This window comes from Panthera tigris, chromosome A2 (genome assembly GCF_018350195.1).
Source record: "Panthera tigris isolate Pti1 chromosome A2, P.tigris_Pti1_mat1.1, whole genome shotgun sequence".
Taxonomy (NCBI): Eukaryota; Metazoa; Chordata; class Mammalia; order Carnivora; family Felidae; genus Panthera; species Panthera tigris.
The window spans coordinates 121,896,680-121,924,633 of record NC_056661.1 but is presented as its reverse complement, the minus strand read 5'-3'; the positions used below and the strand labels follow the sequence as shown (position 1 = coordinate 121,924,633).

The window sequence follows — 27,954 nt, the reverse complement described above, 5'->3', positions numbered from 1 at the left end:
AATCAAAAAGAAACAAAGCAAAGGGACACAATGAAACTGCGAGATATTGGATCTATCTGTTACCTTGGTGTGGTGAGAGTATCATGGGTGTTTGCATTTGTCCGAACTCATCAGATTATACACATTAAATATGTGCAGTTCTTTGCAAATCAGTTATACATTAATAAAGCTGTTACAAATAAAATAAACAAGAAAACCAATTAATTAAGTAGACATTTTCTAGGATCTGCTAGAGATTTTTTGTTATTTTTTGTAGCATTTTTTTTTTTTTTAACTGAAGAAACAGACAATGGAATTCCTTTTCTCCATAAGAACAGATAACTAAACTTTTGTTTTCTTTGGAGCAAGGTTTCTCAACATTATTGACATTTCCAGTCAGATTACCGTTTGCTGTGGGGGCTGTCCTGTGCATTATATGGTTAGCAGCATCCCTGACCTCTAATACATGAGATGCCAGTAACACTCTCTTGTTATAAGCAACACGTCGCCAGACATTGCTAAATTTCCTGTGGGGGACAAAATCGCCCCTGCTTGCGAATCACTGCCTGAGGATGAGACAGTTATGATGAACACATTCAAGACTCAGTTTAATCTAATGGAAGCCTTCAGGCAAAATGAAATATATTAACCTGCTTCCTTTCACTTGTTGATGGAAATACAAGAATGCTCATTTCTAAGGGTTGACACATTTTTGTCATCACTCCTTCCTCCCCTGCATCCGTCTTTCTTTGCCCACCCACCCACCCACCCACCTCCCTCTTTCTTTCCTCACTTTCCCCTTTCAGCCTCTTTTTCTTCTCTTTGTCCCAACACCTTTCTCACATAAGACATAACATCTGTAATGCTTTTTTTTTTTAATGCTTCTGGTAATAACTGGGCATTTAGAGATCTTCTGGGACTTGCAATGTTGGTTGCCACTTCTTGATGCTTTATTATCTACAGTCAGGACTGATTGATATAAATGGGACACCTGTGCTCTTGGTAAAGACAAGAGCCACAAACAATGCTATGCTAAGGGCACTCTAGCAGGAGGCTAGACTGCATGAATGATGGAAAGCTTCAGAGTTGCTAGGCAGAGAAGCCGGCCTTCTTTACTGTTTTATATTGGAAACATAAATAACTTCCTTCAGTTAAAATCTGGTTGGGATGGAGGGGAGCCATTCCAGTTAAAGGTGATCATCTTATATCAAGCCCTTTATTTTCCCCTTTTCTAAAATTTCCATTGAAATCCAAGGAATAAAAAAAAAGACAAAACATGTAGCTATGCAAATGTATTTCCATTGCCTTTCGAACAGTCTTACCAGTATTTATGAAGATCTGGAGAAGTGGGCATTCTCGTGTTCTGCGGGTGAAAAAGCAAAACAGTTTTTAGTAGGGAATTTAGCAACAGGCATCAAAAAGTTTAGAAATACTCGTTTCCTTTAATCCTGATATTGGACTTCTAAATTTTATCCTAATAAAAATAAGTGCACAAAAATATAGCTATAAAAATTTTGTTTAAATATATATCATAATAGCAAAAACTAGAAACAACCTGAATATCCAACATTAATGGACTGATTGTATAAGATATGGTATATATTTAGTGGCAAACTATGTTGTTAAAATTAGTTGGAGAAAAACATTTTATAACATGGGAAGAAATTTATAGTGTATTAGGCTATAAAAAGCATTCTACCAAATAATTTGTGTAGGGAAGGCCAATAAATCATCACTTGAAAAATCTATTTGTGGATACATGATGAAATATTGTTCTCTAAAACAATTTGGTGTGATCTTTATTTTCTCTTATTTTCTAATAGATATTTTATAAATCTTCTGCAATGACCGTGTATTCTTTCTGAAATACAAATAAACAAAGATTTGTAAAATTTAAGAAAATCTAGTGGGGTACTCTACACAGAAATGCCAATGACAAGTGTGTTTATCATTTGTGAAATACTTCATTTGGAATCTCCTATGATACCTTTTAAAGAATACAAACTAAAGAAAACTTTATTTTTATCCCATATGTGTATGTGTGTTATAGTATGTCCAAAACAAAACAAAACAAAACAAACCCTGAGTTAGTTAGAAGAATGTTAAGAAAAATTTAAATATGACCTGAAAAAAAAATTACTCACAAAAAAATTTCATTGTGTTGAAAATAGTCTGTGGTGGATAAGCAACTAATTATTGGTTTTCTGACTACTGGAAAAGAAAGAAGCAAAAAATTAATACATATCAGATTATTTGTAGTTTTGATCAGAAGTTCTTCTAACCAGAAGCTTCTGAATATGGGAGAATAGATAGGTTGTGATGGTTCTGTTTATTTAGGGACAGTATTCCAAATGTGGAACAGTACAGTCCACTTGAGAACTGGTAATCATAACGATATGTCCATTTGTCCTTGTAAATTATGTTCACCAATTGTCAGAGAGTGTCCAGAGAGAGAAAGAAAAAATACTAGAGAAAAGTTGTAAGAGACAAAGGGAAAGAATTTTTAAAAATATTCTTCCATCGCAGAGGTAAACACGAACTTCATCAAAATATCTGAGACCACCCCTCGTTTAACTTAAGAAATCATTGATTAATCATGTAAAAATATCATAATACTGAAAAACAATGGAAGAAATATCCTTAAAATAGAAAATTGGTTGCAGGGACAGTCACACGTCGTGGTTTACTACTTTGCTTCCGTGAATGTATAGTCTTGCATGTGTTTTGTTCCGTATCTTTTTAGCTCAATATATAATCGAAAATTGTTACGTGCATGAAAGGGAGGGAAACTGTCTTGTTTTATAATTATTTCATTTCAAGTGTGCCAGATCCCTTGCCTGTAATGACTGTACCTGCCCATCTAAGGAGGCAGAGCTGGGGGGCTGCAGAGAAGTGTTCCCCAAATCCCATACACTATCACCTTTGAACGTTGAGGGATTTAAAAGAAACACACTAATCTTTTTTGTCAAGTCTAGTGGGGAAATGCTGTATACAACAGCCTTACCTCAGAGAGTCTGAGTGAGTGTCACATCAACAGGAAGAGATCTGAGAAGACAAATATCAAAGTTTGCTTAACTTTGTTTAACCTGGATTTCCACAACATTTCCGTCCAGAAAGGCTTTTCATTGGTAATGCCTCTTAACATCCTGTGGGCCAAGTGTTCTGTGGAATACAGTTCAGAAAGCACTGGTCAAGATTATTCAGACTTCACAAGATTTAATTATTCAGATTATTTGTCTGAAACTGTTACCACCACTCTGCAAGGTCAGAATCATCAGCATGATTTTGTCATTTCATACTTTGGCCTAAAATCTGGGCTGGATTCCTATATTTTTAAAAGCTCACAGGAAATTAGAATTCAGTGTTGGCTTTGAGAATCATTGCACTAGAATCAATTTATAATGCCAATACAATTACCAATATTACTATTACTGTGATAATGCTATTGCTATTACCTCTTCAAAACTCTTTTTCCCCTGCTTATCTCTTTGTCACTGCCTGTTGACTAGCTGCCATGGGAGCAAATATACCACAAAAACATGAAGGAAAGCATTCTGGACAGTATGTTCAACTGTCCAGTTCAAGGTCCACTTAGCTGCTTTCATTCCTAGACAACAGTGAAAGCAACAAATTCTTACCAAGTGGATCACAAGAACTAGTAAGAAGCCTCTAAGAATAAGGAAACTTTCTGGTAGTCAACTAAATTGAGTAGGTGATCAATCCATCTTATCCTGCCTTCCCCATTTTTGTCCGTTCTCTGCTCTTGGCAGGTCCTGCTTGCACCCCACCCACCATCCTCCCTGTGGTCCAGGAGCAGACATCTCCCGCCTCTCCGCAGAAACCTCAGTATAGCAGTGATGCCCAGACACCTGCTCATCTAGCATCTGGACATTTCGGCTGGACCCAAACAGCCCTTTGGAAGAAATCCCTAAGAGACATTTAATGTCTTTCTGCCTTTGCACTCATCCCTGTGAAATGACCCCCAGCTTTGCCCCAGGGATATGTAGATTCATACCCTGTTTGAAATGACCAACAGAGAGTCGCTTTCCAAAGCAGGGATAGTCCTTCTGTCCCACCTCTGCCTCTACTCTTGAGATTCAGGTGGGACAGAAAAATGAAAATTACAAGAGCTGGCATATTTACTTGTGTTCTGTCCTTTTGGAATCCCTTCCCCTCTTACAGTCCACATTTTGGAGAAGAAACTTAAGGGAAAAAAAACTTCCTAACTTTTTCTTCCCCTGTGTTTTTATCTGTTTGAGACAGTGTCCACTGCTGCCCATAGGACATCATCCTAAGTGGGCAGCACACTCCTTGCAGGCCTCCTCCCTTCCTCTCAGTCTGTGTGTATTGTTCTTCAGCCTTCTCTGGAAGGGGAACAGGGCTATTGGCTGGCAGATACACTGTTTACACCCTAGGGAGACAGAAGCAGTATACTGGACTCATAGTTCCTGCCTTTTCAAGTGGGACCAAAGGTATTATATTCCCAAATATGAAGGGAAGAAATTCAGGAAATGACTTGAAAATCATCTCATATGTCTCCCGTCCCCTCTTCCTCCCCCACCTCTTCTCATAATGCCTTAGTTTAGTTTAGTTTAGTTTAGTTTTAGAGAGAGACCACAAGCCAGGAAGAGGGGCAGAGGGAGAGAGAGAGAGTCAGTCCCAAGGAGACTCCATGCAGAGCACGGAGCCTGAAGTGGGGCTCTATTCCATGACCCTGGGATCATGACCTGAGTCGAAATCAAGAGTCGGACTCAACCGACTGAGCCATCCAGGCACCCCAATATCTATTTTAAAGTACTATTTTGGGACATCTGGGTGGCTCAGCCAATTGAGCGGACAACTTTGGCTCAAGTCACAATCTCACAGTCTGTGAGTTCGGGTCCCGCATCAGGCTCTGTGCTGGCGACTCAGAGCCTGGAGCCTGCTTCTGATTCTGTGTCTCCCTCTCACTCTGTTCCTCCCCACTCACTCTCTGTCTCTCTCTCAAAAAAAAAAAAAAAAAAAAGTAAAACATTTAAAAAAATTAAAAATAAATAAATAAAGTACTATTTTATCCTAAACAGGAGATAGAGGGTTCAGTGAACTTTGCCACTGATTGCTTTCAACTTTGGGTTTCTTGGTGTTCTTTGGAAATTGAAGTTGACACATTCAAATTTTATCCTTTTTCCATAATGCCCAAGGCAGTCTATTTTAAGACTTAATGTCTTTTGTGGAATTTATCTCTTTGCGTCTGCCTCCTCTACCAGACTGTACCCTCAAGATGCATGGGCCCAGCACAGTAGCAAGCATATTATAAGGATGCATGAAATGCTTGTTAAATGGAACTGTTGAACCTCACTTGCGTATCTACACCTGTGAGCCTTGTCCTACCTCTATCAGGAGTAATTTCCCTTTTCTGTGTACTCGAACAATATTTGGTTATAGCTGTCACAGGATTTGCCATAGAAAATAATGGTTGTTTTGCATTTACCTCCTCTGCCAGGTGTGAGTGCCATGGGAACAGGCTTGGCACCAAATCCATCTATTTCTCTTGTGTGCTGCCTGCCTCTGAGGAGTTGCTCAGTGCTTTGAATGTAGAAAGGCAGTCGTTTCTTCACAGCATACTGAAGATGTGCAAAGGAACTGTGGCTTCTTTACTTCCTGTGCATGATCTGATCTTCTTAAGCCTTACGCTGCTGGGTCTGTGTCTGTAATGGGGTGTTTTGTGTGTGTGTGTTTGTGTGTGTGTGTGTGTGAGAGAGAGAGAGATTGGTGAAAGTGGAAAGAAACTAATTATAATCCAATTTTTGAAACTCCACCTAATCTAATAATTTAAATATTTCTTTTTTTAATGTTTATTTTTGAGAGAGAAAGAGAGTGAGAGCATACACGAGTGGAGGAGGGGCAGAGAGAGAGAGGGAGATGGAGAATCCAAAGCAGGCTCCACACTGTCAGTGCAAAGCCCGACACGGGCTTGAACCCAAATTGTGAGATCATGACCTGGGCCGAAGTCAGATACTCAACCGAATGAGCCACCCAGGCACCCCCACCCGATCTAATAATTTAAATGGTCTTCTTAGGTAATTCATGTTTAAATATATTTAAGTGGGGCACCTGGGTGGCTCAGTCAGTTAAGCATCCAACTCTTGATTTCAGCTCAGGTCATGATCTCACAGTTCGTGAATTGGAGTGCTGACAGTGCAGAACCTGCTTCTCTCTTTCTCTCTCTCTCTTTCTCTCTTTTTCTCTGTTCCTCCCCACTTGTTCTCTATCTCTCTCTCTCAAAGTGAATAAATAAATTAAAAACAATTTAAATAAACAAAAATATTTAAGTACGTAGACTTTCAGATTTCTGTATTTCTCTCCCTGTTACTCTCCAAGACAGCATGGGGCCTTGCATTATTGTTCTCTGACACCTCTTATCCCTCTTGTCCCCTTGGTCACTTTCTCTCTCTCTCTTTCTCTCTTTTTCTCTGTTCCTCCCCACTTGTTCTCTATCTCTCTCTCTCAAAGTGAATAAATAAATTAAAAACAATTTAAATAAACAAAAATATTTAAGTACGTAGACTTTCAGATTTCTGTATTTCTCTCCCTGTTACTCTCCAAGACAGCATGGGGCCTTGCATTATTGTTCTCTGACACCTCTTATCCCTCTTGTCCCCTTGGTCACTGAAAGTCTTAGTGACAGCTTTAGCTAAGGTCTGTATTTCTCCCCACTGTTTTGGCCCTGCTCAGCTCCCGTGGCACTGTCCTCTCATTGAGGTCTGTCTGTAACTCCCACTTGGCTCCTGGGTTGGGAATACGTCCCTGTAGCCCTCAGTCATGGCAGCATTCATGGTAATCCTGCCAGTCAGCTCTATCAGCTATCCCATGTCCTTCTGCAGGGCACAGGGCACCTGTGACACCTTCCTCCTTCCCACCTGGGGGGGCCAAGGGAGACTTGAGTGATGGGAACTGTCTCTCCCTCTGTCTAACTATCATATGGTAGCTGCTTGTATTGTGATGTCGCTGTGCTGGGTTGGTGTGAAAATGGCCTGGGAGTCCTCCTTGTTGAGTTCACAAAAAGCTAAGTTACTCAATTCTCTGTGTTCCCCTGACCCATTCAACAACCTCCCACCTCAGGACTTTGGACTAGGACACTACCCATGTCCAGACTCTTCTTTCTGCCACTTCCTGGAGATTTGTCATGGTCAGAAAGGCTGTTGACAGCAGTGGAGTTTATTGGCCTGGGTGGGGGTGGGGGTGGGGGAGATGAAAACACAGCATGGTCTCTTTTGTTCCATACCAGCAAATTCGGGTAGTGGAATTCGCTGCATGAGGACAAACTAAGGTTTTAGGTGAGGGAAGTCTAAAGCAGTAGGTAACCTGGGCCACAGGTTTTAGCTTTTCACTTTTGATTTGATGGCATCTTTGTGGAGACAAATGTGAGAGTGCAAGGGCTGTGAGAAAAAGTGAAGCAGGAATCCACACCTGGTCCTCAGCAAGCGATAGTAAATAGCCCAGAGCCAAAGCACATTCAGAAGTGGCTGTTCACTGAGCCATATGTGTGATTATCAATTTTAAGTACCAGTCGGTCTCCAACTCTAGTAGAGATGCTCATGATGTTCTTAGTTCACACTGGCACTGGACCGAGCTCAGCCACTTCTCACGTTCTGCAGGGAGACCTATAATCAGGTCTGGTTGGCCTTTGGTCCTGTGGACAGAGCAGGTGTCCCCTCTCCTGCTTGACCAGGTCATGGCATCAATCAATGAGCCCCAGTTTTGCGGGTTTGCAGTCCCTTTGGGAGAAAGGAAAATTCCTCTCCAGAAACCCTCAATAGCGTAGGTGTGAAGGCACCACTGTTTCTCAAGATTTGACAGATCTCGTGTACTCTTCCGAAGTCAGTATCCAAGTGTGGGACGTTTTATGATTCCGTTGGGGTCTCTGTTTTCTTTGACAGAGAATCATTGAATGGAACTGTTCCCTCCTCTTTCTAGTCCTGAGCCAGAGTCTGAAGCTCAATAAGGCTCTTCAGAAAAAAATTCTTTTCACATTCAATAACAGAACATATTACAACACCACAGAGGTTCAAATGTCGTTAAAAAAAAACTTACAGATTGTGTGCTGAGTTTTAGGAGGTTTTCAAAATGCTAAATGAGGAAGTCCTGGTGCCACGGAGGCTCACGCTGCTTGTGAGGGGAGAACTCCAAAGCACCAGACAGTATTTTTTAAATCGTAAAAATTACCATCCTGAACACTGAGGAATAATTTACTTGGCATAAGCAGAGGCTTTATCTATATTGATTCATCAATATGTGCTACGATTACTGCTAATTCCTTTGTAAATCAACCCTCCTTATAAATTCTGGTAGAAAATAGCTAACAGGGGATGGGTTGTGTTCCTAAATAGTTATGAGAGTTGGGTCCTGTATTAGCATTTACCTTGTTTAGTGACCTGAGCTACAGCAAGCTTGTGTTTCTAACCATAGAGAGGGTGGGGCACTATTTTAATAGAAGAGAAAGTGGAATAAATCCCAACCCTCAAGTACAAAGAGAAGTGGTGAGTGAGGTGATAATGCCTGAATAAAAAGTCCCCTTGACTCTTTTTTTTTCCTATTAATATAGCAGAAGAATGGAGGATCTTTTGGCTTTTGACACATTCCGCTATTAGATTGTGCTAGAGCAGTCAGACAATGAATGGTAATGCACCATGGGTCCAGATCTCTACCTGCCCCCTACCCCAAAGCTGTAACAGAATGATTTACGGTTGGCAGGAAATTGAAAGGTAATTAGGTTAAAAACAAACTTCAAATGTTAATAATATGCAAATTGGTTTCCTGTTTCATTGGTAAGGACTGTACAATACAACACAATCACCGTGACAGGTTCTTTCACACCCTTGCCTCCCTGTCATCACCCCATCAGCCTCATGCCTAGCTCTGGATTTCCTTCTTCACAGACCCTTCGTGGCCAGCCTGCCTCAGGGAAATTACCTGTGAAATGAAACGGACTTCTGAGGATGAACTGGAAAGGGATAGCACAAATGCAAGGAGGGAAGGTGCCTCATACCTTAGAGCTCCGCAGGTGTCGTGGCCAGGAAAGGTGGGATCAGGGACCCCTTAGGAAAGTCACCCGGCAAGCCAAAGGAAAGTCACTTAGCAAGTCAACCATTTGCTAGCATCTCAGTTTCTTTAGCTGATCCTGAGAATCTCCAGCCTGAAATAGCCTTGAGTCTTTGGTTCTTACCATGCTCCAAACATCACTGATTGTAAGCCCTTGTTGGATCCTCTCCAAGGCCATCGTACAGTTAACAGCTCACCCATAAACATTTCTCCCTTCCCCTGCTGAAACCAAGCAGAAGGATCTGGGAGGTAGATACTAAACAGGCCACATGAACAGAGAGGCCCCTGTAAAACCAGTCAGGGTGAGGACAACATAAGTCCAACCTGTTATCAATATTCCATTGAGCTGTAGGGCTATGTCCTTTTTTCTAAATTAAAATTTTTCTTTCGAGATGGATTCAGATTATTGTTAGAAGTAATATGGAGAGAGTCCCACGTACTCTTTACGCAGTTCCCACAATGGAAGCATCTTGTAAAACTCTAGTGCAACCAGGATATTGACATGAGCACAATCCTCTTATCTTTCTCAGATTCCCCCAGTTTTATTGTACTCATGTGTGCATGTGTGTGCACATATGTTTAGTCCTGTGCAACTTTATTAGGCATGTTGGTTTGTGCATTGTTCCCACGGTCAGGATCCAGGATAGTGCCACCATCCCAAGCTCCCTTTTATGTTCCCATCTTTGTCCCACTCTCCTCCCCCTTCCTCTCCTGGCAGCCAGTAATCTGTCCTTCGTATCACAATCCTGTCATTGTAAGAATGTGATATAAATGGAATCATATAATACGTAACTTTGGGATTGCCTTTTTTCACTCAGGATAGTCTCCTCGAGAACGATGTCATATTTGTCAGAAAGTTTGGGAAGTTATCCCGTAATCAGCATGATTATGATTCTCAGTTTAAAAAGATTATCAAGTTAACAAGCCCCCTTAATATACAGTTAGTATCCCATTTGACCTTCTCAACGGGGTAGAAACAAAAGGGTTAAAAGGAAAAACAAGTATAGATGACAGGATTCCATTTCCTAGCTGTGGCAGAGGTTGGCTGGCTCTCCAGCAAACCAGCTCCCTCGTCCTCCAGGGCATACAGCCAGACTACATCCTCCAGCTTCTCTCTTGGAAAGGTGTGGCCATGAAGTGGGTTCTGAACAATGGGGAGTGACCAGAAGTGATGAGTTCCAATTGCAGCCTGGTTCATAAAACCCTCCCACATGTGTCCTTCCACATTCTCTTTCCTTCTGTGGCTGTCTTGGAACCTATGTCAAACTTAGTGGAGCCACAAGGTGAGACGAACAACCCTGATCGAACTTCCCCGAATCTCTTGACCTTTAGAGTTCTGAGTCACCAGAGGTGTGGGGGCGGCCACTGTGGATTTGGAGGCAGTGGAAGAAGGGAGGGAACAGTTACTGACTGTAACACTTCCTCTCCTACCATTTCCTCCCGGGACCTGGTGGGTCTGCTGCCTGTTCTGGTCCACGTACTGCTCTGTCCTCACACATGCAAAGCACCCTTGAGTCATGTTGGGAGTCTCTTACAGTTTTCTTTGAGTTTTTTTTGGTTTTTATTTCTACAATTCTTCTGGAATTAATCTTAAGGAAGGGAACTGTGCTAATTCAGCATCTTGTTAGCCATTCTTTGCAGGTTTTTATCCACGAATTAATTTTATTGGTATCTGTTATAAAAGAAAAAAATCCAAAAGTGGATTTATCTTATTAAAATATACTATGTTTCTAGTATGGTAGAATTTCTGTGATTTTGCTGGGCGAGTGAACTTTACTTAGCTTCTCTGGATAATCATTCCAACACAGTGCAATTCAGGTTGAACAAGGAACTGAATTCAGGAAGGGAAGTGAGGGAGCCATGGGGCTGGGCTGATTCTTAAGATGTAGAGAAATTTGTCCATGTGTGGTTTCAACCTGCCTAAATATTCCTGCAGATTTCCCTCCTATTTCCGCTCATCTTCCTTTTCTCATTACCACCATTCAAAGACATTTTTAGTCCTTCTCATTTCTTTGGTCTGTCCCAACAGATGTTTTTGAAGTGGCATGTTTATTAGCAGAGAAAAGTGATGGTGATTCTTTGCACATGAATAGCTGCAAATGAAAAATGGCTTCTGGAACTTACCTCTTGGTAGGCTGGCAGGATTTCGTCTCCATCTCCCTCCACAGCCCCCAGCATGGCCTGTGGTAGATTCTGAATGATGCTCTGAGTTTTCCTTTTCATTCTTTTTATTTCTTTTTCCTGAAGAAAGCTGGCCAATAAAGTGGGTTCTCACATTAGCACTCTGTTCTAATAAGCTCTGCCCACCTAGAGTCATACTTTAGAGAGACAATGTCTTCCTTCAGGAGTAAAGATTTTCCTAGCATAATTGTGTGTCTTGCACTTATTTTTTAATTTTTTTTTGCATTATCTCTTTTTAACAGAATATGTGAGGGGTGTCTGGGTAGCTCAGTGGGTTAGGCATCCGACTCTTGGATCTTGGCTCATGTTCTCGTGGTTCGTGACACTGAGCCCCAGGTCGGGCTCCGTCCTGGGATTCTCTCTCTCCCTTTCTCTCTGCCCCTTCCCCCACTCAAAGTAAATAAATAAACTTAAAAAACAAAACAAAACCTAGAATGTGTGAGTTGAGTGACAGTGAAAACAAGTAAGGGATAAACTAGTATTAAAGAATTATTTCTCTAGAAGACCAAGAATGACTAGAGGGAACCCCCTTTCTAAATCAATACATTATATGATCATAAGAACTCCATAGGAACAAAGTCAATATTATCAACTCAAAATGAATTGATACTTTAACCCTAGGTCATAATACCTCCTGGAATACCATAAAAATACAAGGCTTCTCCTGGTCTAAACAGGGCTTTCTGCCTGGTGTTGATAGTGAGTTTGCATGCATGTGCCCTCACATCCTCTCACTCTCTCACCCACAAACATGCATCCTGAAAGGAGATTTACTCTGTAGAACCGAAAGTAAGAGAAGACTGAATATTCAGGTATGTTCATGGTGTAGCTTCATGAAAACAAGAGGCATCAGAGAATCCACAGCAACCTAGAGAGTATGTAGTGATACCCTCAAGTGGGCATCCAAAGAATGGGCCCATGGTGATGGAATAGAACAGTCGCATGTAGACCAGGATCATTTAAAAGCAATTTATATTGAGCTGTTTTAGTTATGCTTGTAGCAGATTCCCTTGCCTACTTATGTTGTGTTTAAATTAATATAAAAGTACAGGTGCACATCCTTACACATGCCAGCTGGATATTGAGAGGAGAAGGCTAAAATAGCGACGTGGTTAAGGGACACAGGGCCAGAATTAAATGCTTTGTAGTAGTCTTCGTATTTAGGAGTATAATTTCTTCAGCTTTGTTCTTTTTTGTTCAAAAACAATATTTGGTATATTTGGTTGCATTTCCAAATAAATTTTAGCACCAGCCTGTCAATTTGTACCAAATGACCTGTGGACAATTTGTTTGGGATTACATGGAATCTATAGATGAATTTAGACAGAATTCATATTTCTTAAATACTGAGTTTTAAATTTATGTACATGGATTATTCTTTAGGCCATTTAGAATTCTCTTAATAATATCTTACAGTTTTTTATAGAGTTCTTTTTTGTCTTTTATAAAGTTTATTTCTGGATACTTTCCTTTTTGATGCTTTTGTAATTATTTATTGCTGTTTATCCAGTGACCTTGCTAAATTCACCTTTTAATTATAATACTTGCAAATTCTTTTAGATATCCTGTCTATGTAGGATTTCATCTGTAGTACAGTTTTATTTTTCCTTTCCAGTATTTATGCCTTTTATTTCTTCTCCTTTCTTTCTTGAGCTGGTGAGAACTTCCCATATAGGCTTGAAGGGAAGTAGTGGTAATACATGTCCCCATATTAGCTAGTTCAACAGGAAAACTCACCATATTTCAGTATTATGTATGATGATGTTTGCTGTAGTATTTTGTTTTAAAGACCCAGTGTCAGATTTAGGAAATTCACTTCGACTCCTTCTTTGTGAAGATATTTATCATGAATAGATGTTTTTTCAAATGCTTTTTCTAAACCTATTATGAAGAGTGTATGATTTTTTCTTTCATTTCTGTTAAAATAATACCATTTATTCATTGCTTTAAAATATTAAAGCAACCTTGCATTTTGCAAGTTTGCTTGGTGTTTGCTTTCCATTTTATTTATCTCTGGATTTAGTTTGCTAAAATTCTGTTTAGGATTTTTGCATCTATGTTTATGAGAGACTGATCTGTAATTCTGTTATTATAATTGTCTTGTTTAGTTTTGGATGCAAGATTATGCTGGCTTCACAAAATGAATTGGAAAATGTTTCTTCTTTTGCTTTTCTCTGGAAGATTGTGTTATGTTCTCTTTGGATGAATTCATTGATAAAATGATTTAGCACTGTCGTTTTCTTTGTGGTAAAATATTAAACTATGGATTCAGTTTCTTCAGTGGATACAGAAGTTTTTATATTTTATCTTTTTTCTTATAAAATTTTTTGATAAATTAAGTTGTCTGAAATTTAAAAATTTTATCTCAATTTTTAAATGTATCTGCAGAAAATTATTTATGTTATTTTTTTAGTATTTTTTAAAATGTCTCTGGGATCTGTAGTAATATTCTCTCTTTTATTCTTGATATTTGGTTACTTGTGCCTTTTTTTTGTCTTTTTTTGTCTTTGTCTTGATCAGTCTTGTTTGGCTTAACCATTTCATTAAGCTTTTCAATTATTTGAATTATTGAATTCAATTATTAAGCTTTATTGATTTACCTAGCTTTTGGTTTTGGTGATTATTTTTTGTTATTATTTTGGCTTTATTTTTCCTAAGTAAACGTTTGTTTTCTACTTAAGTTTTGTTTATTGTGTTTATTTATTTTTTTGCTATCTTTAACTTCTTCTGGATTAACTTGTTCTTTTTCTGTTTTCTTGAGATGGGTTAACTTACTTTTTCTAATGTCTTAGATAGATAATGAGATCACTTATTTTCAGATGTTCTCCCTTTCTGATCTAGTTAGTTAAGACTATATATTTCCAGGGGCACCTGGGTGACCCAGTGGGTTAGGCATCTGACTTCGGCTTAGGTCATGGTCTCTCGGTCCATTAGTTCAAGCCCCACATCAGGCTCTGTGCTGACAGCTCAGAGCCTGGAGCCTGCCTCAAATTCTATGTGTCCCTCTCTCTCTGCCCTTCCCCCACACATGTTCTCTGTCTCTCAAAAATGAATAAATGTTAAAAAATTAAAAAATAAAAGACTATATATTTCCCTCTCAGCACTGCTTTACCTGAATGCCACAATTTTTGATGTATCATATTTTTATTGACATTAGAATGATTTTCTCATTTAATCTTTGACCCACGGTTATTTAGAAGTATATTCCTAAATTTTCAAACATTTAGAGTATTTCTATTCATTTTTTTTTTTGTTATTGACTTCAACCTGAGTTCCACTGTTATTGGAGAACATTATCTGATTTCAATTATTTGAAATTTGTTGATATTTTTGCTATGACCCAGCATATAGTCAATTTTGATAAATGTTATAGGTGCATTTGAAGAGAACGTACTCTGCAACTGACTGTAGTGTTTATTCAGTACATGTTCAATTAGGTCAATTTTGTTAATAATGATATTTAAAGTCTTGTATAACATTATGTTTTTACTAGTCAATGACGTATATAGAGAGGTATGTAAAAATACAGAAATGCACCTAGGCACCCAGTTTTTTTTTTTAAGTGAAAGAATAATTCGAGCCCAATAATCTATTTAAATCTATTTGAACCTCTGCCTAAGCATGTTGGGAGCCATAGAAGCAAAATTCTCTTTTATTTAGGGCATTAGCAAAAGGTAAAAGTTACGTAACTAGGCTATTCTTGCCAGTCATCATTTTTGTTGGTGTTCGTGCTTTTGGGGGTCGCTGTATCAGGATACCACGTGCTCCAAACAAGTCCTTTCCCAGAAATTATTAAAAACAACAATCCATACTACCACCAAACTCATGCAACACCTTATTTATCACTGTGCTCTCACAGGAGACATTATATTCCTACTGCACTGTTCAGGCTATTAGACAAGGCTAATTACAACAAAAATGTATAGAATTTTCCCACTTACTAAGTAACTGCACTCCTTTGCTCTGCTGCTAGATCTTTTAAAACGCTATTCTTTAGGACGCCTGGGTGTCTCAGTTGGTTAAGTGTCTGACTCTTGGTTTAGGCTAGGGTCATGGTCTCACGGGTTCATGAGTTTGAGCCCTGCATCCGGCTTCACACTGACAGTGTGGAGCCTGCTTGGAATCTCTCTCTCCCTCTCTTTCCGCACCTCCCCTGCTCACGCTCTCTCTCTCTCTCTCTCTCTCTCAATAATAAATAAACTTAAATTAAAAAATAAAATGAAAATCTTATCATGCCGCTCCCTACCCCATTTAAAAACTGTCCAGGGGAATCCACATTATCTCCAGGAGAAAATTAAATTTCTTTAGCTTGGCACAATAGTCCCGCCAGGGTCTGGCTTCTTTCTGCCTTCTAAAGTTTTATCTCTTCATATACCCCTAAGTTCCAGCTACCTATGGGAATTTCCTGAATGGATCACAGTCTTCTGGCTGCTCCCTTAGTCTAAAGTTTGCCAGTTTTTTGTTTTGTTTTGTTTTTTTTATCTCGCTTGCCTGGCTGATGCCTATCTGGCCTCCAGTGGCTCTGATGTCACCTCCTCAAGTGAGTGCCTTGTTATTTGTACATTCCCCTCCTTTTTGCTTTCTTAGCACCTTTGTCACCTCAGGGATTATGCTTGCCATGCTTCATGGCAGGTGCCTATTAGCTGTCCATCTTCCCTAATTAAGGAAAAGTTCTGCATTTTCTCCTTTGGATTGTAAGAGCCTGTCACAGTGCCTGCATACAGAAAGCACCCAGCAAATGCTGAATGAGTGTTACAAGTGCAGGCACCCTAATTAATTATAAAAACAAATCACCAGAAAAATACTCAGATGGCATTGGCAGATGACATTAAAAAATAAATCTGAGGGTCACTTAGAGTATCCCATTTTAGGGCTGTTTTAGGAAGAATTGTTCTAATTTACTTTCTGTGGCATTTAGGTAAGTGGCAGGGGATGGGAGTGACATGGAGGAAACAGGTGTGTGAAAAGTACACAGAGATGTTTTTGCCTTACAAATACACGGATGTGATGAACTGAAACACTGAGTGTTTTATTCAAAAGAGTTTTTAGGACTCATGATTCCCTGGAACCTGCACGGGAAGTGTTTTAAAAGATCCAGTTCCCTTTTACATTCTTTCAAATTAAACAAAGTCTGTCTGAGATAACAGCCATCCTTGGCCCCAGTGGCATTTTTGTTGCTGCTTATCCATTCTCAAAGGGAATAACCTGGGGCAGAAAGGACCGATAATAAGAAACCGTATTTCCTGGCTTTTTATTCCAGTTTATTTTTGCTTGGTAGGCTTTTCTGATTTCATTGTAGTAGTGTCTAAAGCTCAACGAATATATGTGCTTTCAAAGCATAGTATAGGAGGGTTTTTAGGACGTCACCTGGGTGGGGAGTAGTGCTTAGTCCATTGTAGGGCAATTTTCTGGGTTATGAAATTGAGTCAAAAAGTTGTTTCCTAATAAAATCAACCCCATTGGTTCTAGAAAATTATCCATTCCAACAGCCTTTCAAATTCAAAAATATGGTGTTCGGCCTTTCCTCACTTAGTTCCTCTCTTCTGATGCTTATATGCGTTTCAAATAATGGCATGGTCTCAAGGTAACTCAGCATCCAGGACTTGCTCTGGGCTTGAGGGCACGGGAAGCTAAGTAACACAGCATTTCATCATATGCCTTGTAGCTGGGAAGCCTGTGGAAAGCAGCTTCTGTAGAGAAGTGGAGGACTCGGGTAAAGATGCCGTGGTTCCTCCACAATAAAATTATACCCTTCATAACAGAAAGGCATATTGCCAAAGTTTGAAAGCATAAGCTAGTCCTAAAATGGTGTTGCACTTCTATATTGGAACCATTATCTGGCAGCCATGGTGACAAATAAATGTAGTGCTGGAAACTATGAACATTCACGCAGAAGAGAAACTTTATTATTGGTATTGTTGTATATTTCCCTTTTCCCTCCCTCAGCTTTCTCCCTCTCTCCCTTCCTTTAGGTGCCTGGACCAAAATTTCTTATGAATAGTGTTAAATAGCTAGTTATATAGAGTAGAGCTTACCTGGGATTGGTCCTTTGGGACCTTGGCTTTTAGGTGAAATGAATCCACATGGAAGAATACCCAGACAAATTTCACTAGGAAAACAAAGGAGGGCATCCGAGCCTTCCTCCTTTAGCTAGTCTTCTCCAAAGTTAACAAAAATACTTTATAAGTGGGTATGAGAGATCTTGGCTATTTTTAGACAACTCTTCTTAAGATGGATTCAAATCTAGGGATTTGGTGGCAGTGGTGAAAGAGCTAACTTGAAACTCTTCCATTCACGAAGCTACAGTTTCATGTGGTAGGTAGGGAAGGACAGGGCATCAGATTCCAAGAAGGATAAGGAGGAGAGGGTGTAGAGGGGGCCAGTGGAGAAACACCCACCTGAATGCTGTCTTAGAGCTCAACAATATTTGAAAATAAGGACATTTAGAATTTTCTAGGGTTTGTGTGGTGGCTGCATAAAGCATAAAGCTGGCAGCTATGTGGACAGAGACAGCTATGGCTTGTGTTTGATGGGTGCCAGTCCAAATAGGAGCTGGGCGTCTAAAAAGTTGGTCACCATTTACTTCTTTTTTTCTAAAAAAAAAAAGTTTATATAGTCTTTCTATTGTCGTGTTTTGTTTCTTTTAAATTTCTTTTCCTGTCTCAATATGTTTGCTTTTTATTACATTATGATTTCCGCTCTCACCTTTGTTTCACAGATCCATGTTTTCTTGAATTTTATTGAACACAAAGCAGATGTTCCCTAAAACTTACTTCTGTTGCCATTAGTGAATTTTATTTTTGAAAGTGAGTCCTTGCTCTTCATTTTGAGTGCTGTATTCTCTTTCTTTAATGCTGAATCTTTTCATTGATAGGTTTTATATATATTATATATATAATATTATATATTATATAAGTATATACATAAGTATATATATGATATATAATATATAATAATGTGTGTGTGTGTATATATATATATATATATATATATATATTTCTGTTTAGTTGTTCTTGAACAAAGAGAGGTGACTGTCAACTAGGTGCTCTCCATAAACACACTGAGTGTGTCCTAGGTTTCCTTTGTGTCCACCAGGGTGTAGGTAGAATCTTTTGCTCATCTTGTAAGCCAGGGAAATGGGAACAGATAAGAATTTTTAGTACTTCTTACGCACCCTAACGGTACTTTATTCTGTATTATTTCTTCTCTGGGTTTGTTGAAGTCACTCAGTTATGGGTTTGCTTCTGTTTACAACTTTCTGTCGTGTCAGACCTTCACAGCAGATACATAAATGTGGCTGTGCCCAATGTCTGACTGGCACGACTGGTGACTACATCAGGATGGAGCCCCACACTGTTGATTTTCGGCTACTTGTGGTACCAAGCCTGGGACTTTCCAGGGGAGATGATTTTCAGCACTCTAATCTGAACTGTGGAGTGGGATTCCAGGTGATGCTTTCCCTGGGAGCCCCACTCCTGTTCTGGCCTGTGGTCCTTGTGCGAGATCACAAGATGATACCCAACTCTTCTAGACTTGTATTGCCCTGATATTGTGCTTTCCTGGGAGTAGGGATCTTTAAGAATAGTGGATTTAAAGCAGTATTCCATATAATGTTCTTAATAATTTCAGTTGTTTTTGACGATTATAATTGCTTTTTGGTTCATAAAAGTGACATAGGAAGCCCTTCTACTAGGAACAGGAGCTTGTCTTGGGAGAAGACCTGTCGGTCATTTTTATATTTCCTTAGCCTTATATAATTAGGATTGTGTTTCATCTGCCATTTGTTAAAATCTTTGAAATTACTTGTGTATTTTGTAAAGACTGGCTTAGTTAAATCTAGGTCATGAATTCACAATCCATTTAATGGGAGAACCATGAATGTACTCCCACCCTTGAAAGATCACTGTCCTAGAGTATGCCTTCAAGTTTATTGTTTTTTTGTTTTGTTTTGTTTTTTTTGGAAAATCATATTAATGATGGATTTTTGAACTTATCCACACCTGAGAATATATTTGTAGGCAATTCTACTGTATAGATATAGACATAGATCTCTTGAATTATACCACATTATTCTTTAAAAAATGGTATTACTTTTAAATTGCTCTCTGGTATTTGGCATGGTAGAATTCTATGGCCAGCTACGTTTCTATTTACTTTGTAAGTCATATATTTTATTTTCTCAAACGTTTTCAAGTTCTTTTCTCTATTCCTTGAAATGAAAAATTACAACAGCAAATGTTGGATGTTTTTATTTATTTTTTCCTGGTTTTATCTGATCCCTTTTCATCCTCTTACAAAAGGCTTTCTTCAGTCTAGGAAAACTTGTTTGACTAAAGCTGCTTCTGTTTGTTTATTTCTTATGGAAGCCCTATTGCAGGTAGACAGAATCATCTGGTCCTTACTTCTATTAGTCTTACGTTTTGTCTAGCCATTTTTTTTTTTTTTTTTTACTTTTGGTTCATTCCTCTTAGGTTTTGAGATTTGACATGGGTCCTATTAGAGATTCATGTCAATTCCTGGTGGAATCTTTAAACCCCAAATGAAGGGAGAAAATTAAAAAAATTTTTTTTTTAATTTACCCTCATTTGACTTTGTTGGTTGAGATTCCAGACATCTTGGGGGTAGTTGGGCCCCTGGAGGTGAGAGTCAAAATTAGAGGCAGACTTAGCCAGGAATGTGTTTTGCTAAAGAACTTCCATTCCTTATTTGGAATAGCTCTCAGGGCTCACAGCTACAACAATCTCCCCATTCTTTGGCAGGCTGGCTGTCCACTGTGTGTGAGTGACTGGTAAGCCCTCCATGCCAACTCCCTGTCCTGCTGCCCCTGAAATCCAGAACACTTCCTAGTGCTGCTAATGGGAGCCATAGGGTTGATCCTTACCTCTAAGCCCACAGAGTCCTCTGCTGGTTTCCTTTGCCTATTTTCCCATTACGTGCTGGAGATTCACAAGTCCAGTAGTGACCATCCTCAATCTAATTTCTTCTGTATTTTACATCACTGAAATTCCTGGGAATTTTCTTTTGTGTGGCTGAACTACTGTTTAAGGTTAATCCAGAACTTTTCCTCAGTATTTACAGGTGATCATTTTCATGTAGATCTGGAGGGGAGTAGTCTACACCTGGCCAAGAAGTGACCTATTATGTCTTATGATGGCAAATCTGAGGATATTTTGAAGTCAGGAACGTGGGCATAGCCTTGGGAAATGGAGACTTCATAATACTCTTTGGTATATTGCTAGAATGTTTCCTGTCTGGCTGCCTCTGATGATCAAGGTCACTGAATAACAGCAGCAATAATAGTAACAATTGCCTTCAGAAAAACAAAGAGGAAATGAGATGTTGGTCAAAGAATAGAGACTTTTAGTTATAAGATGAATAAGTTTTGGGGATCTAATGTGTTTTGGTGATTATAGCACCGTGATTATAGTTAGCAAGTATTAGTTTCAAGTATTGTATACTTGAAAGTTGCCAACAGAGTAAATCTTAAATGTCTTTGCCGCGCGCACACACACACACACACACGCACACGCACAAACAGGTTGTAAATATTTGAGATGATGAATGTGTTAACTAATCCTATTCTGGTAATCATTTTTGCAGTATATGCATGTGTCAAATCACTGTGTTGCACACCTTAAATTTATACAATGTGATGTGTTAATTATATTAAAGCTAGAAAAAATCCACATGATTGATGTGAACATATTAATATCAATTTGATTCAATCTTTATATCAACTTAGAACATTTGGTGGTTGAATCTCCCTTTTTTTTTTTTTTTTTTTTAGCTGACACTCAGAGAAGTTAAATAACTGGCCTGGTATAGCATAGCTAATATGTTGGGATATGGGGCTCAGACCCAAGGTTGTCCTCAAAGTTTCTGCTCTTTGCTTTACCTAGTGTCAAACAGCCCAAGGAGTTTGTTCAACCTCCATATCTCTGGTATTTACAGAGTTCTCAGTTACTGGACTTTGATCTTCTGCTGTCATTTTATTGCTCTCATATATGCTAACTCCTTCTCTGTGGGGATAATGTTGATATAAATAAGAGAGCATATTTTATCATTTCTTTTACATTGTCTGGAATACTTGACCAGCAGTGGGGAAGGTCTTGTCTTCATTACCTTGGTTTATCATCCAGCCTCTTCCCCCCCCACCCCTCCACCCCCCACCCCCACCCCCCGCTTAGAGCTGGGGTATTAATCTGCAAGGAATTCCTCCTGTCCAGGAAAATAGTTTCTCTTCATGTATTCCTTATGTAGCCCTCTATGGGTATTTTGGTGGTCTGACTCTCCTTACCTATCCTGGAACACCTGTTGGCCATGAGGTTACCCATGCAGGCTCATGAAGCTGGTCACTGCTGAACAAACATAACATAGTCTTCAACACAGTGAAATCTCCAGTGGCATTTGGTGAATATTGGTGCTGCTCATGCTTTAATACGTCCAATTAGAACCAAAAAAATTGAAATCAGAGAAGCAGCAAAATCATTGGTAATTTAGGGAACTCTTAGATAAAAGATAGCTAGAAGTCTCGGGGGTGGTCAGTGCCTGGTGGATGAGAACATTTTTTGTTTTTGCTTCACATTGGCAAAAACGTATGTGTTTGTTTTATAACTTGCTCTTTTGAGAAATACTGGTCAACTCCATCACTAGATTTGTGTTTTCCTTTCAGGTATATTGGGATAAATAAAAATATTCAACGGCTGTAAAATGTGTCACTATAATTGTAAGATTGTTCTTTGTTTCCTCTATTCTAGTTTAGTCATGTCTTTTTTTCCCCCTAGGCTACGGTCTTTGGTCAAACAATTAGAAAGAGGAGAGGCTTCAGTGGTAGATCTTAAGAAGAATTTGGAATATGCAGCCACAGTACTTGAATCCGTGTACATTGATGAAACCAGGTAAGCTAGAAATGACAGAAGTTAGTGCACTGATGGGAAGTTTTCTGTCATGTGGTTTTCTGAAATGTCCCCCATGGCCTGTATGGGGTAGCAGTCAAATGACTGGTCATGGCACTTTAGTTTCCACAAAGGAATCAGGTAGATTTTCACCCTCACACATCCTCTGTACCTCCTCATCTAGAAAAGAAGCTACTTGAACTTCTCTCACATGACCTTTATGACAATGAAGTGAGATAATGTAAGAGGAGAAGAAATGATTTTTAAAAATATGGTAAGATTTCTTATCAAGTGTAGAGTTCCACTGTAATTATTGCACATTGTCAGCCTCAGCCTAAAAATTATGTTCGTGTTTTAATTCACATCTGTCTCTAAGCGGAAACTCCTGAAGTGGTAGTGAAGCATTTATCCCCTTAAGCACCGAGAATTCCTCCTTCAATCTTACATGTTACTGATTTTCTTAATAGACTCATCCCACTTGAATTACCCAAAAGTATGAAAGCACTTCCAGTCACCAAATGCATTTGAAAATAGCAAAACGGCTTTTCTTTTGAAAAACGTTGACATGGTAAATATGAAAATGTTATCTTCTTTTTCCTAATTCAGACAGGCTCCTCTGTCAGTCTTACTTTCCTGTGCCAGATTCCAATCTGAAAGGATTTCCCCCTGATCTAAGAATTATGTATGTGGCTTAGTGTTTGGTGACATCCTTAGTTCCTAATTTAAGGAAATTTGATATTTTAGTTTTTCCCCAAATGTTTCATTTTCTCCCCTGCCCCCCAAATGATGTGTCTAAAGGGGGGAAAAAGAACCTTTTTTAAAAAACCCTTTTTATGAACACCTGTTTATACTGCTTATTTTTAGCAGGGCTTAATATAAATATAAAATATAATTTTATTATAACTCATTACTATTTATGTTCTCTTCTGGTGGTCTGACCTATGAACAAGTTTGAAAAGTCAGGTAAGCACATCTGACTTACGTAACTGAGCTCAAATAAAGAACTGAATTATTTTGGAAATTTTTCTTGAATTTAGAATTTAAATTTCTATAATGTGCTATCAAACTAGAAAGCATATCAGTTGACATCATTTCAGATGTTTATTATTTCAGAGGACTGGGTTGATGTGATTTGGATAATATTTTACAAAGTAGTTCTTTTTCTCTTTTAAATTAAATTTTTAAAAAAATACTTATTTTATTTTATTTTAAACTTATTTTTATTAAAAATTTATTTGTAATTGATGTATAACATTGGGTAACTTTCAGTTGTACAGTGGGTTGATTTATTATGTGTTATATATTATAATATTACCGCCATAGTGTTAGCTAACACCTCTATCAGGTCACATAATCATCATTATTTTTTTGTGGTGGGAACAATTAAGATCTAGTCTCTTAGCAACTTCGGAGTTTGTGATACAGTATTATTGTCTATAGCAAAGTCTTTAAATATTCTTTTTTTAAACCCAAAATAATGCCACATGGTCCATCTCTAAAATAAACCTCCCTGTGATTGCATGTTTAAGTGGAGGATTTATATCCCATTCAAATTCCACAAACCTAGGAATACAGATACTGGGTGCTCCTTAGTGCAGTGGGTCTGAGACCTACAGCCTGAGATGGAGTATATTTGACTTCCTCTGAGTTCTGTGTTTCTTTGTCCAGTCTGGTAGACAGCACCATCCTGAAACATAAATGGTGAGGTTTTACAAGCCTTACTAAAAACATGCTGTATTTTTTGTGGCCATTTTTATCTGGTTTCGTTGTACCTATGTATGCAGGTGGGGTAGAAAGAAGGAGCAGCTGTTTTGAACAGAGAGCTCTAACTTCAGATTTAATCTCAGTGTCCTGGTTGTATTTCCTCCGTTCAGGCGACTCCTGGATACAGAGGATGAACTCAGTGACATTCAGTCAGATGCAGTGCCTTCTGAGGTCCGAGACTGGCTGGCCTCCACCTTCACGAGGCAGATGGGGATGATGCTCAGAAGGAGCGAGGAGAAACCACGGTTCAAGAGCATTGTCCATGCAGTGCAGGCCGGGATATTTGTGGAGAGGTAAAGATAGCTGTCATTCAATGACCAAAGCAGCAAAAGGAACACCAGTTTCCAACAACTGAAAGCTTTTCTTTGATTTAATTTTGGTGTCTTTATAAACCAGAAAATTCTGGTGGAAACAGATAGTCTTGAATGAGGGATTGCCAAAACATATCTATTTAATCTCTGTAGCATCATTAGGACAAGCGTTTGCCTTTGCTCAGAATGCTTTCTGTTAACTAGAAAAGATCTGGTTTGAGTTTTAAAAAAGGCCATCATCTAATCCATCATCCTTTGACATATGTGGATAGTGCCTGCATTTGGAACAGGGCAAAGATGCCTTGAGGTTGTTGACCCACAGGGACCAGTTTGTTGAAAGGCTTTGAGTTCCCCATGACACTTTCCAATTTTGTTGGCCATTTTGCTCTTTAAGTTAAATTGCCCCCTTCCCCAGAAATAGATTGCAGTAATTGATTTCTTCTTCCTATAATCCTTACTGCACAAATCAATTTATTCTTCCTATGACCCTCATTACACAGTTACAGGTTTTAGAAATGCCACATTCAGTTCAGAGTTCACCTGGGACATTTTTCTTTTTGTTTCTGACAGTTCTAAAGAACAAGCTCTTCCAAATGGGTTGCCCATAGGAGTTCCTCATTCAGGTTAAAGTGCTACTTTGCATACTGTCTATGCTGTACTATAATTCACTTCTGGCAGAAGAAGTGACCCATTTTAATAATTGACTTTCCAATTTGGGGCACAGAGATTAATTTTTTTTTGTTTCTTTCCAATGGTTCACATATTTGGGATTGCTTTAATTTCTCTTGAATTTAACTCTTTCTTAGGCGACTTGAATGACTATGAAAAAGGTTGTAAAACACCATTACGTTTCTTGGTTCACCCAACGACATGACTTCTCATTATTTGTCAGCACTTAGTATAAGTGTGTGTCCTGCTAATTCCTGTTTGTAAGATATGACATTGCATTTCTCCCCTCTGACTTTGCCAGAATGTACAGACGGACATCAAACATGGTTGGACTGAGCTACCCACCAGCTGTTATTGAAGCATTAAAGGTAATACCAATGAAAAGATCTTACAGTGTACACGGTATCCTATAAAAAGTATAGTTACATTTGTTGTTAGAAAATGAGAGGCTTTCACGTGCAGGTTTCCCAGTCATTCTTGACTTCTTATTTTTCACTTATCTGTTCTTACAGTATCACAATCTTTTTGCCTTTGTCTTGCTAATTTTTTTCTTTCTTTCTGTTGTTTGTTTGTTTATTTATAAATGCTTATTTATTTATTTTGAGAGAGAGAGAGAGACAGGGGGAGAGAGAGAATGAGTAGGGAAGGGCCAGAGAGAGAAGGGGAGAGAAGAGAGAGAGAATCCCAAGTAGGCTCCATGCTCAGCAAGAGCCTGACACGGGGCTCAATCTCATGGTGGCGAGATCATGACCGTGAAATCATGACCTGAACTGAAATCAAGAGTCAGATATTTAACCAACTGAGCCACCCAGGCACCCTGATAATTTTTTAAATCACACAGTGTGGGTTTCATATTTTTCTACATCACCATCAGAAGGATCTTTGCTGATCAAAGTGGTATCATTGTCTGATTATCTACTCTAAGCCCATTTTGTAGATGAAAAAACTGAGACTTAGTGAGATTTTTAAAAAGATACAGTTAATTACAGCCAGAGCTAAAGTTTGATACCAGAGTTCCAATCACATTGTAAGCTCTCAGTAACGTTTTACTGCATGAATGTATGCCCCCAGAACCCATGTATCCTACTGTTTACCCAAGACTCCCACTGAGCCCAAAAGTTCCATGAGAAGTTACATAGACATTTGAGTCTAAGTGTGCTAAGTCCTGGAGAATTATTTTGTCAGGCAAGCTCTTGGAATTGTATAGAATATCTCTAAAAGCCTCAAAGCGGATGTATTCCTCTAGATATGCATCCGTTCAGGTCCACTGGTTTGAGGTTATCCTGGCTGTACTAAAGCGGATCTGGCTTCTGGATTTGAGGGTGGGTCTGTGCTAAGGGCCAGATCACTTGGCTCCTTGAGATTGCATGATGTCTGTACATGGAATCATCCATTTGCTCAGGGACATCCTAGCATCATTACTATTGTTAAATGTATTGTTGTCTTTCTCTGAAACCTGAAACATGTATTACCTGATGATATTTTTGGAAGATAACTTAAATTACCTATTTATGGAATCAGGGATGGGAGTGCTTAATTCAATGTCAAGAGTGAGCCTTTTGGGGCCATTTTGATTATATATTTCATAGTCTCTTTCTCTTGCTGCAAGAACATTCACTAATTGAATTTGTGAGACCCTATATTCAGATTCTCAGTTCTCCATTTTCTGTCTCTTAGCTCATCCTAAGAACAGGAAAGATACTCAAGAAGGTTACAGCAAGAAGACACGTTTCCTGTCACTCCTTTTCAATCCCCCCACCAGTGCCCAATACATTGGTGAAATTCGTAGCGACATTTCTCATTTAATCAGTGAAATCGCTTCACGAGATCTGATGTTTCATAACACCCATTATGAAGCTGCATTGATTTTCTTAACTGAACCTGAAACATTCAATGAAAGCTTAGGGACATTAAAAGAAGCCTTTATCTTATAATTTCTTCTTTTATTGTGAACATCAACACAGGTGGTTATACCTGTGCTAAGAAATTTATGAAAATATTTCTTCTAAATTGGAGCATCTTTTCTATGCAAAATAACTGAAGAAAATGTGGAGCAACCTGGGATATCCATGAATTGTTATTTTTTAGCTTAGGGAAAAGTAATTCTCAGATGAGCACATGTTGTCTTTCTGAGGGGAAAGGAACCTAGATGATACAGCCCAAGAATAAGTACTAACTCTCCAAATTACTACCCTTCTCCACAAGTATTGCTGATAATGTGCATAAGGCTAAAGCTTCCCTTTGTCTTGATCCTGTCTGCTGTTTACTGGGGAAGTTCAAGATCTTTTTACAATGTAATATTTCTACCCCACCCCCCACCCCCACAAGACTTTGGTTTTATCTGCAGTGGATTGAAGGTGAGTTGGCAAGATCACACAGATATTCTTTTTTTTTTTTCTTTCCTTTTTTTTTTTTTTTGTTTTGTTTTAGGTGGTGCCTGTTAGGAAAGGTTATTTCTACTTCATTGCCAGCAGTTTATATGGAACCACTATTGTTTCCTTCTATTATAGAAAATTTCCTGAAAGACTTATAAAATACAATTCAGTAAAATAACCATCATGCCACTGTCATGTTAACCTTTGTGATTAATGTAAGAACATGGCATAAAATCACACTTAAATAAGAGAATAATTAACCACCACCAATCTCTAAATTTGAAATTTTTGTTCTTTTAATTTTTTCTATCCAATATATGCTAGCTTCTCATTTGGGGAGTTTTCTCTCTAATCTTTTGAGGTGGGGTTATTGAAATTATAGAAGTGTTGTTATTGTTTAGAAGGCAGCTGTTGTGTAACTTAGAAAGAGACACCCTGGGCAGACTCCAGGTTTAAAGTGGGAGGAAATGAGGAGTTTCAGGCTATGTTAGACTGATAGGAAGTTCATGAAATTTTTCTTCGGGAATGGGCCTTGGGCCAAGTTTGGTAAGACAGGAAGAATGGCTTAAGACAGTTAAAGTAGGTGCTTGTTAAAAATGGAGACTCCACGTCCTGTGGCAGGATTCTGCAAATCCCTCACCCAAGAATCAGCATTTTTTCCTGAGCACCTTGGGTGGTTCTGAAGAACATTAAATTTGG

General features: G+C 38.8%; 1 protein-coding gene and 1 long non-coding RNA gene across 9 annotated transcripts in view; one reads left to right on the top strand and one right to left on the bottom strand.

Annotated features, from left to right (window-relative positions):
• Positions 1-27,954, top strand: part of PDE1C (phosphodiesterase 1C) — a 292,772-nt gene that overhangs the window by 161,302 nt on the left and 103,516 nt on the right. For 3 of the 8 annotated variants that reach the window (XM_007090530.3, XM_015541267.2, XM_015541268.2), the window contains exons 3-5: positions 22,026-22,139; positions 24,011-24,193; positions 25,182-25,248. In XM_007090530.3, coding sequence (XP_007090592.1) covers positions 22,026-22,139; positions 24,011-24,193; positions 25,182-25,248 — 364 coding nt within the window. Of the gene's footprint in view, positions 1-7,079; positions 7,148-8,470; positions 8,639-8,853; positions 9,041-22,025; positions 22,140-24,010; positions 24,194-25,181; positions 25,249-27,954 lie in introns of those variants that run through there. The other 5 variants (XM_042969410.1, XM_042969425.1, XM_042969402.1 and 2 more) reach the window with 5 other exon arrangements.
• On the bottom strand, positions 99-5,686 carry LOC102968404. Its single transcript, XR_006211893.1, has 4 exons — positions 5,450-5,686; positions 2,984-3,141; positions 1,302-1,342; positions 99-169 (listed from the first exon to the last, which is right to left on the bottom strand). It is a non-coding gene; the product is annotated as an uncharacterized LOC102968404 (long non-coding RNA).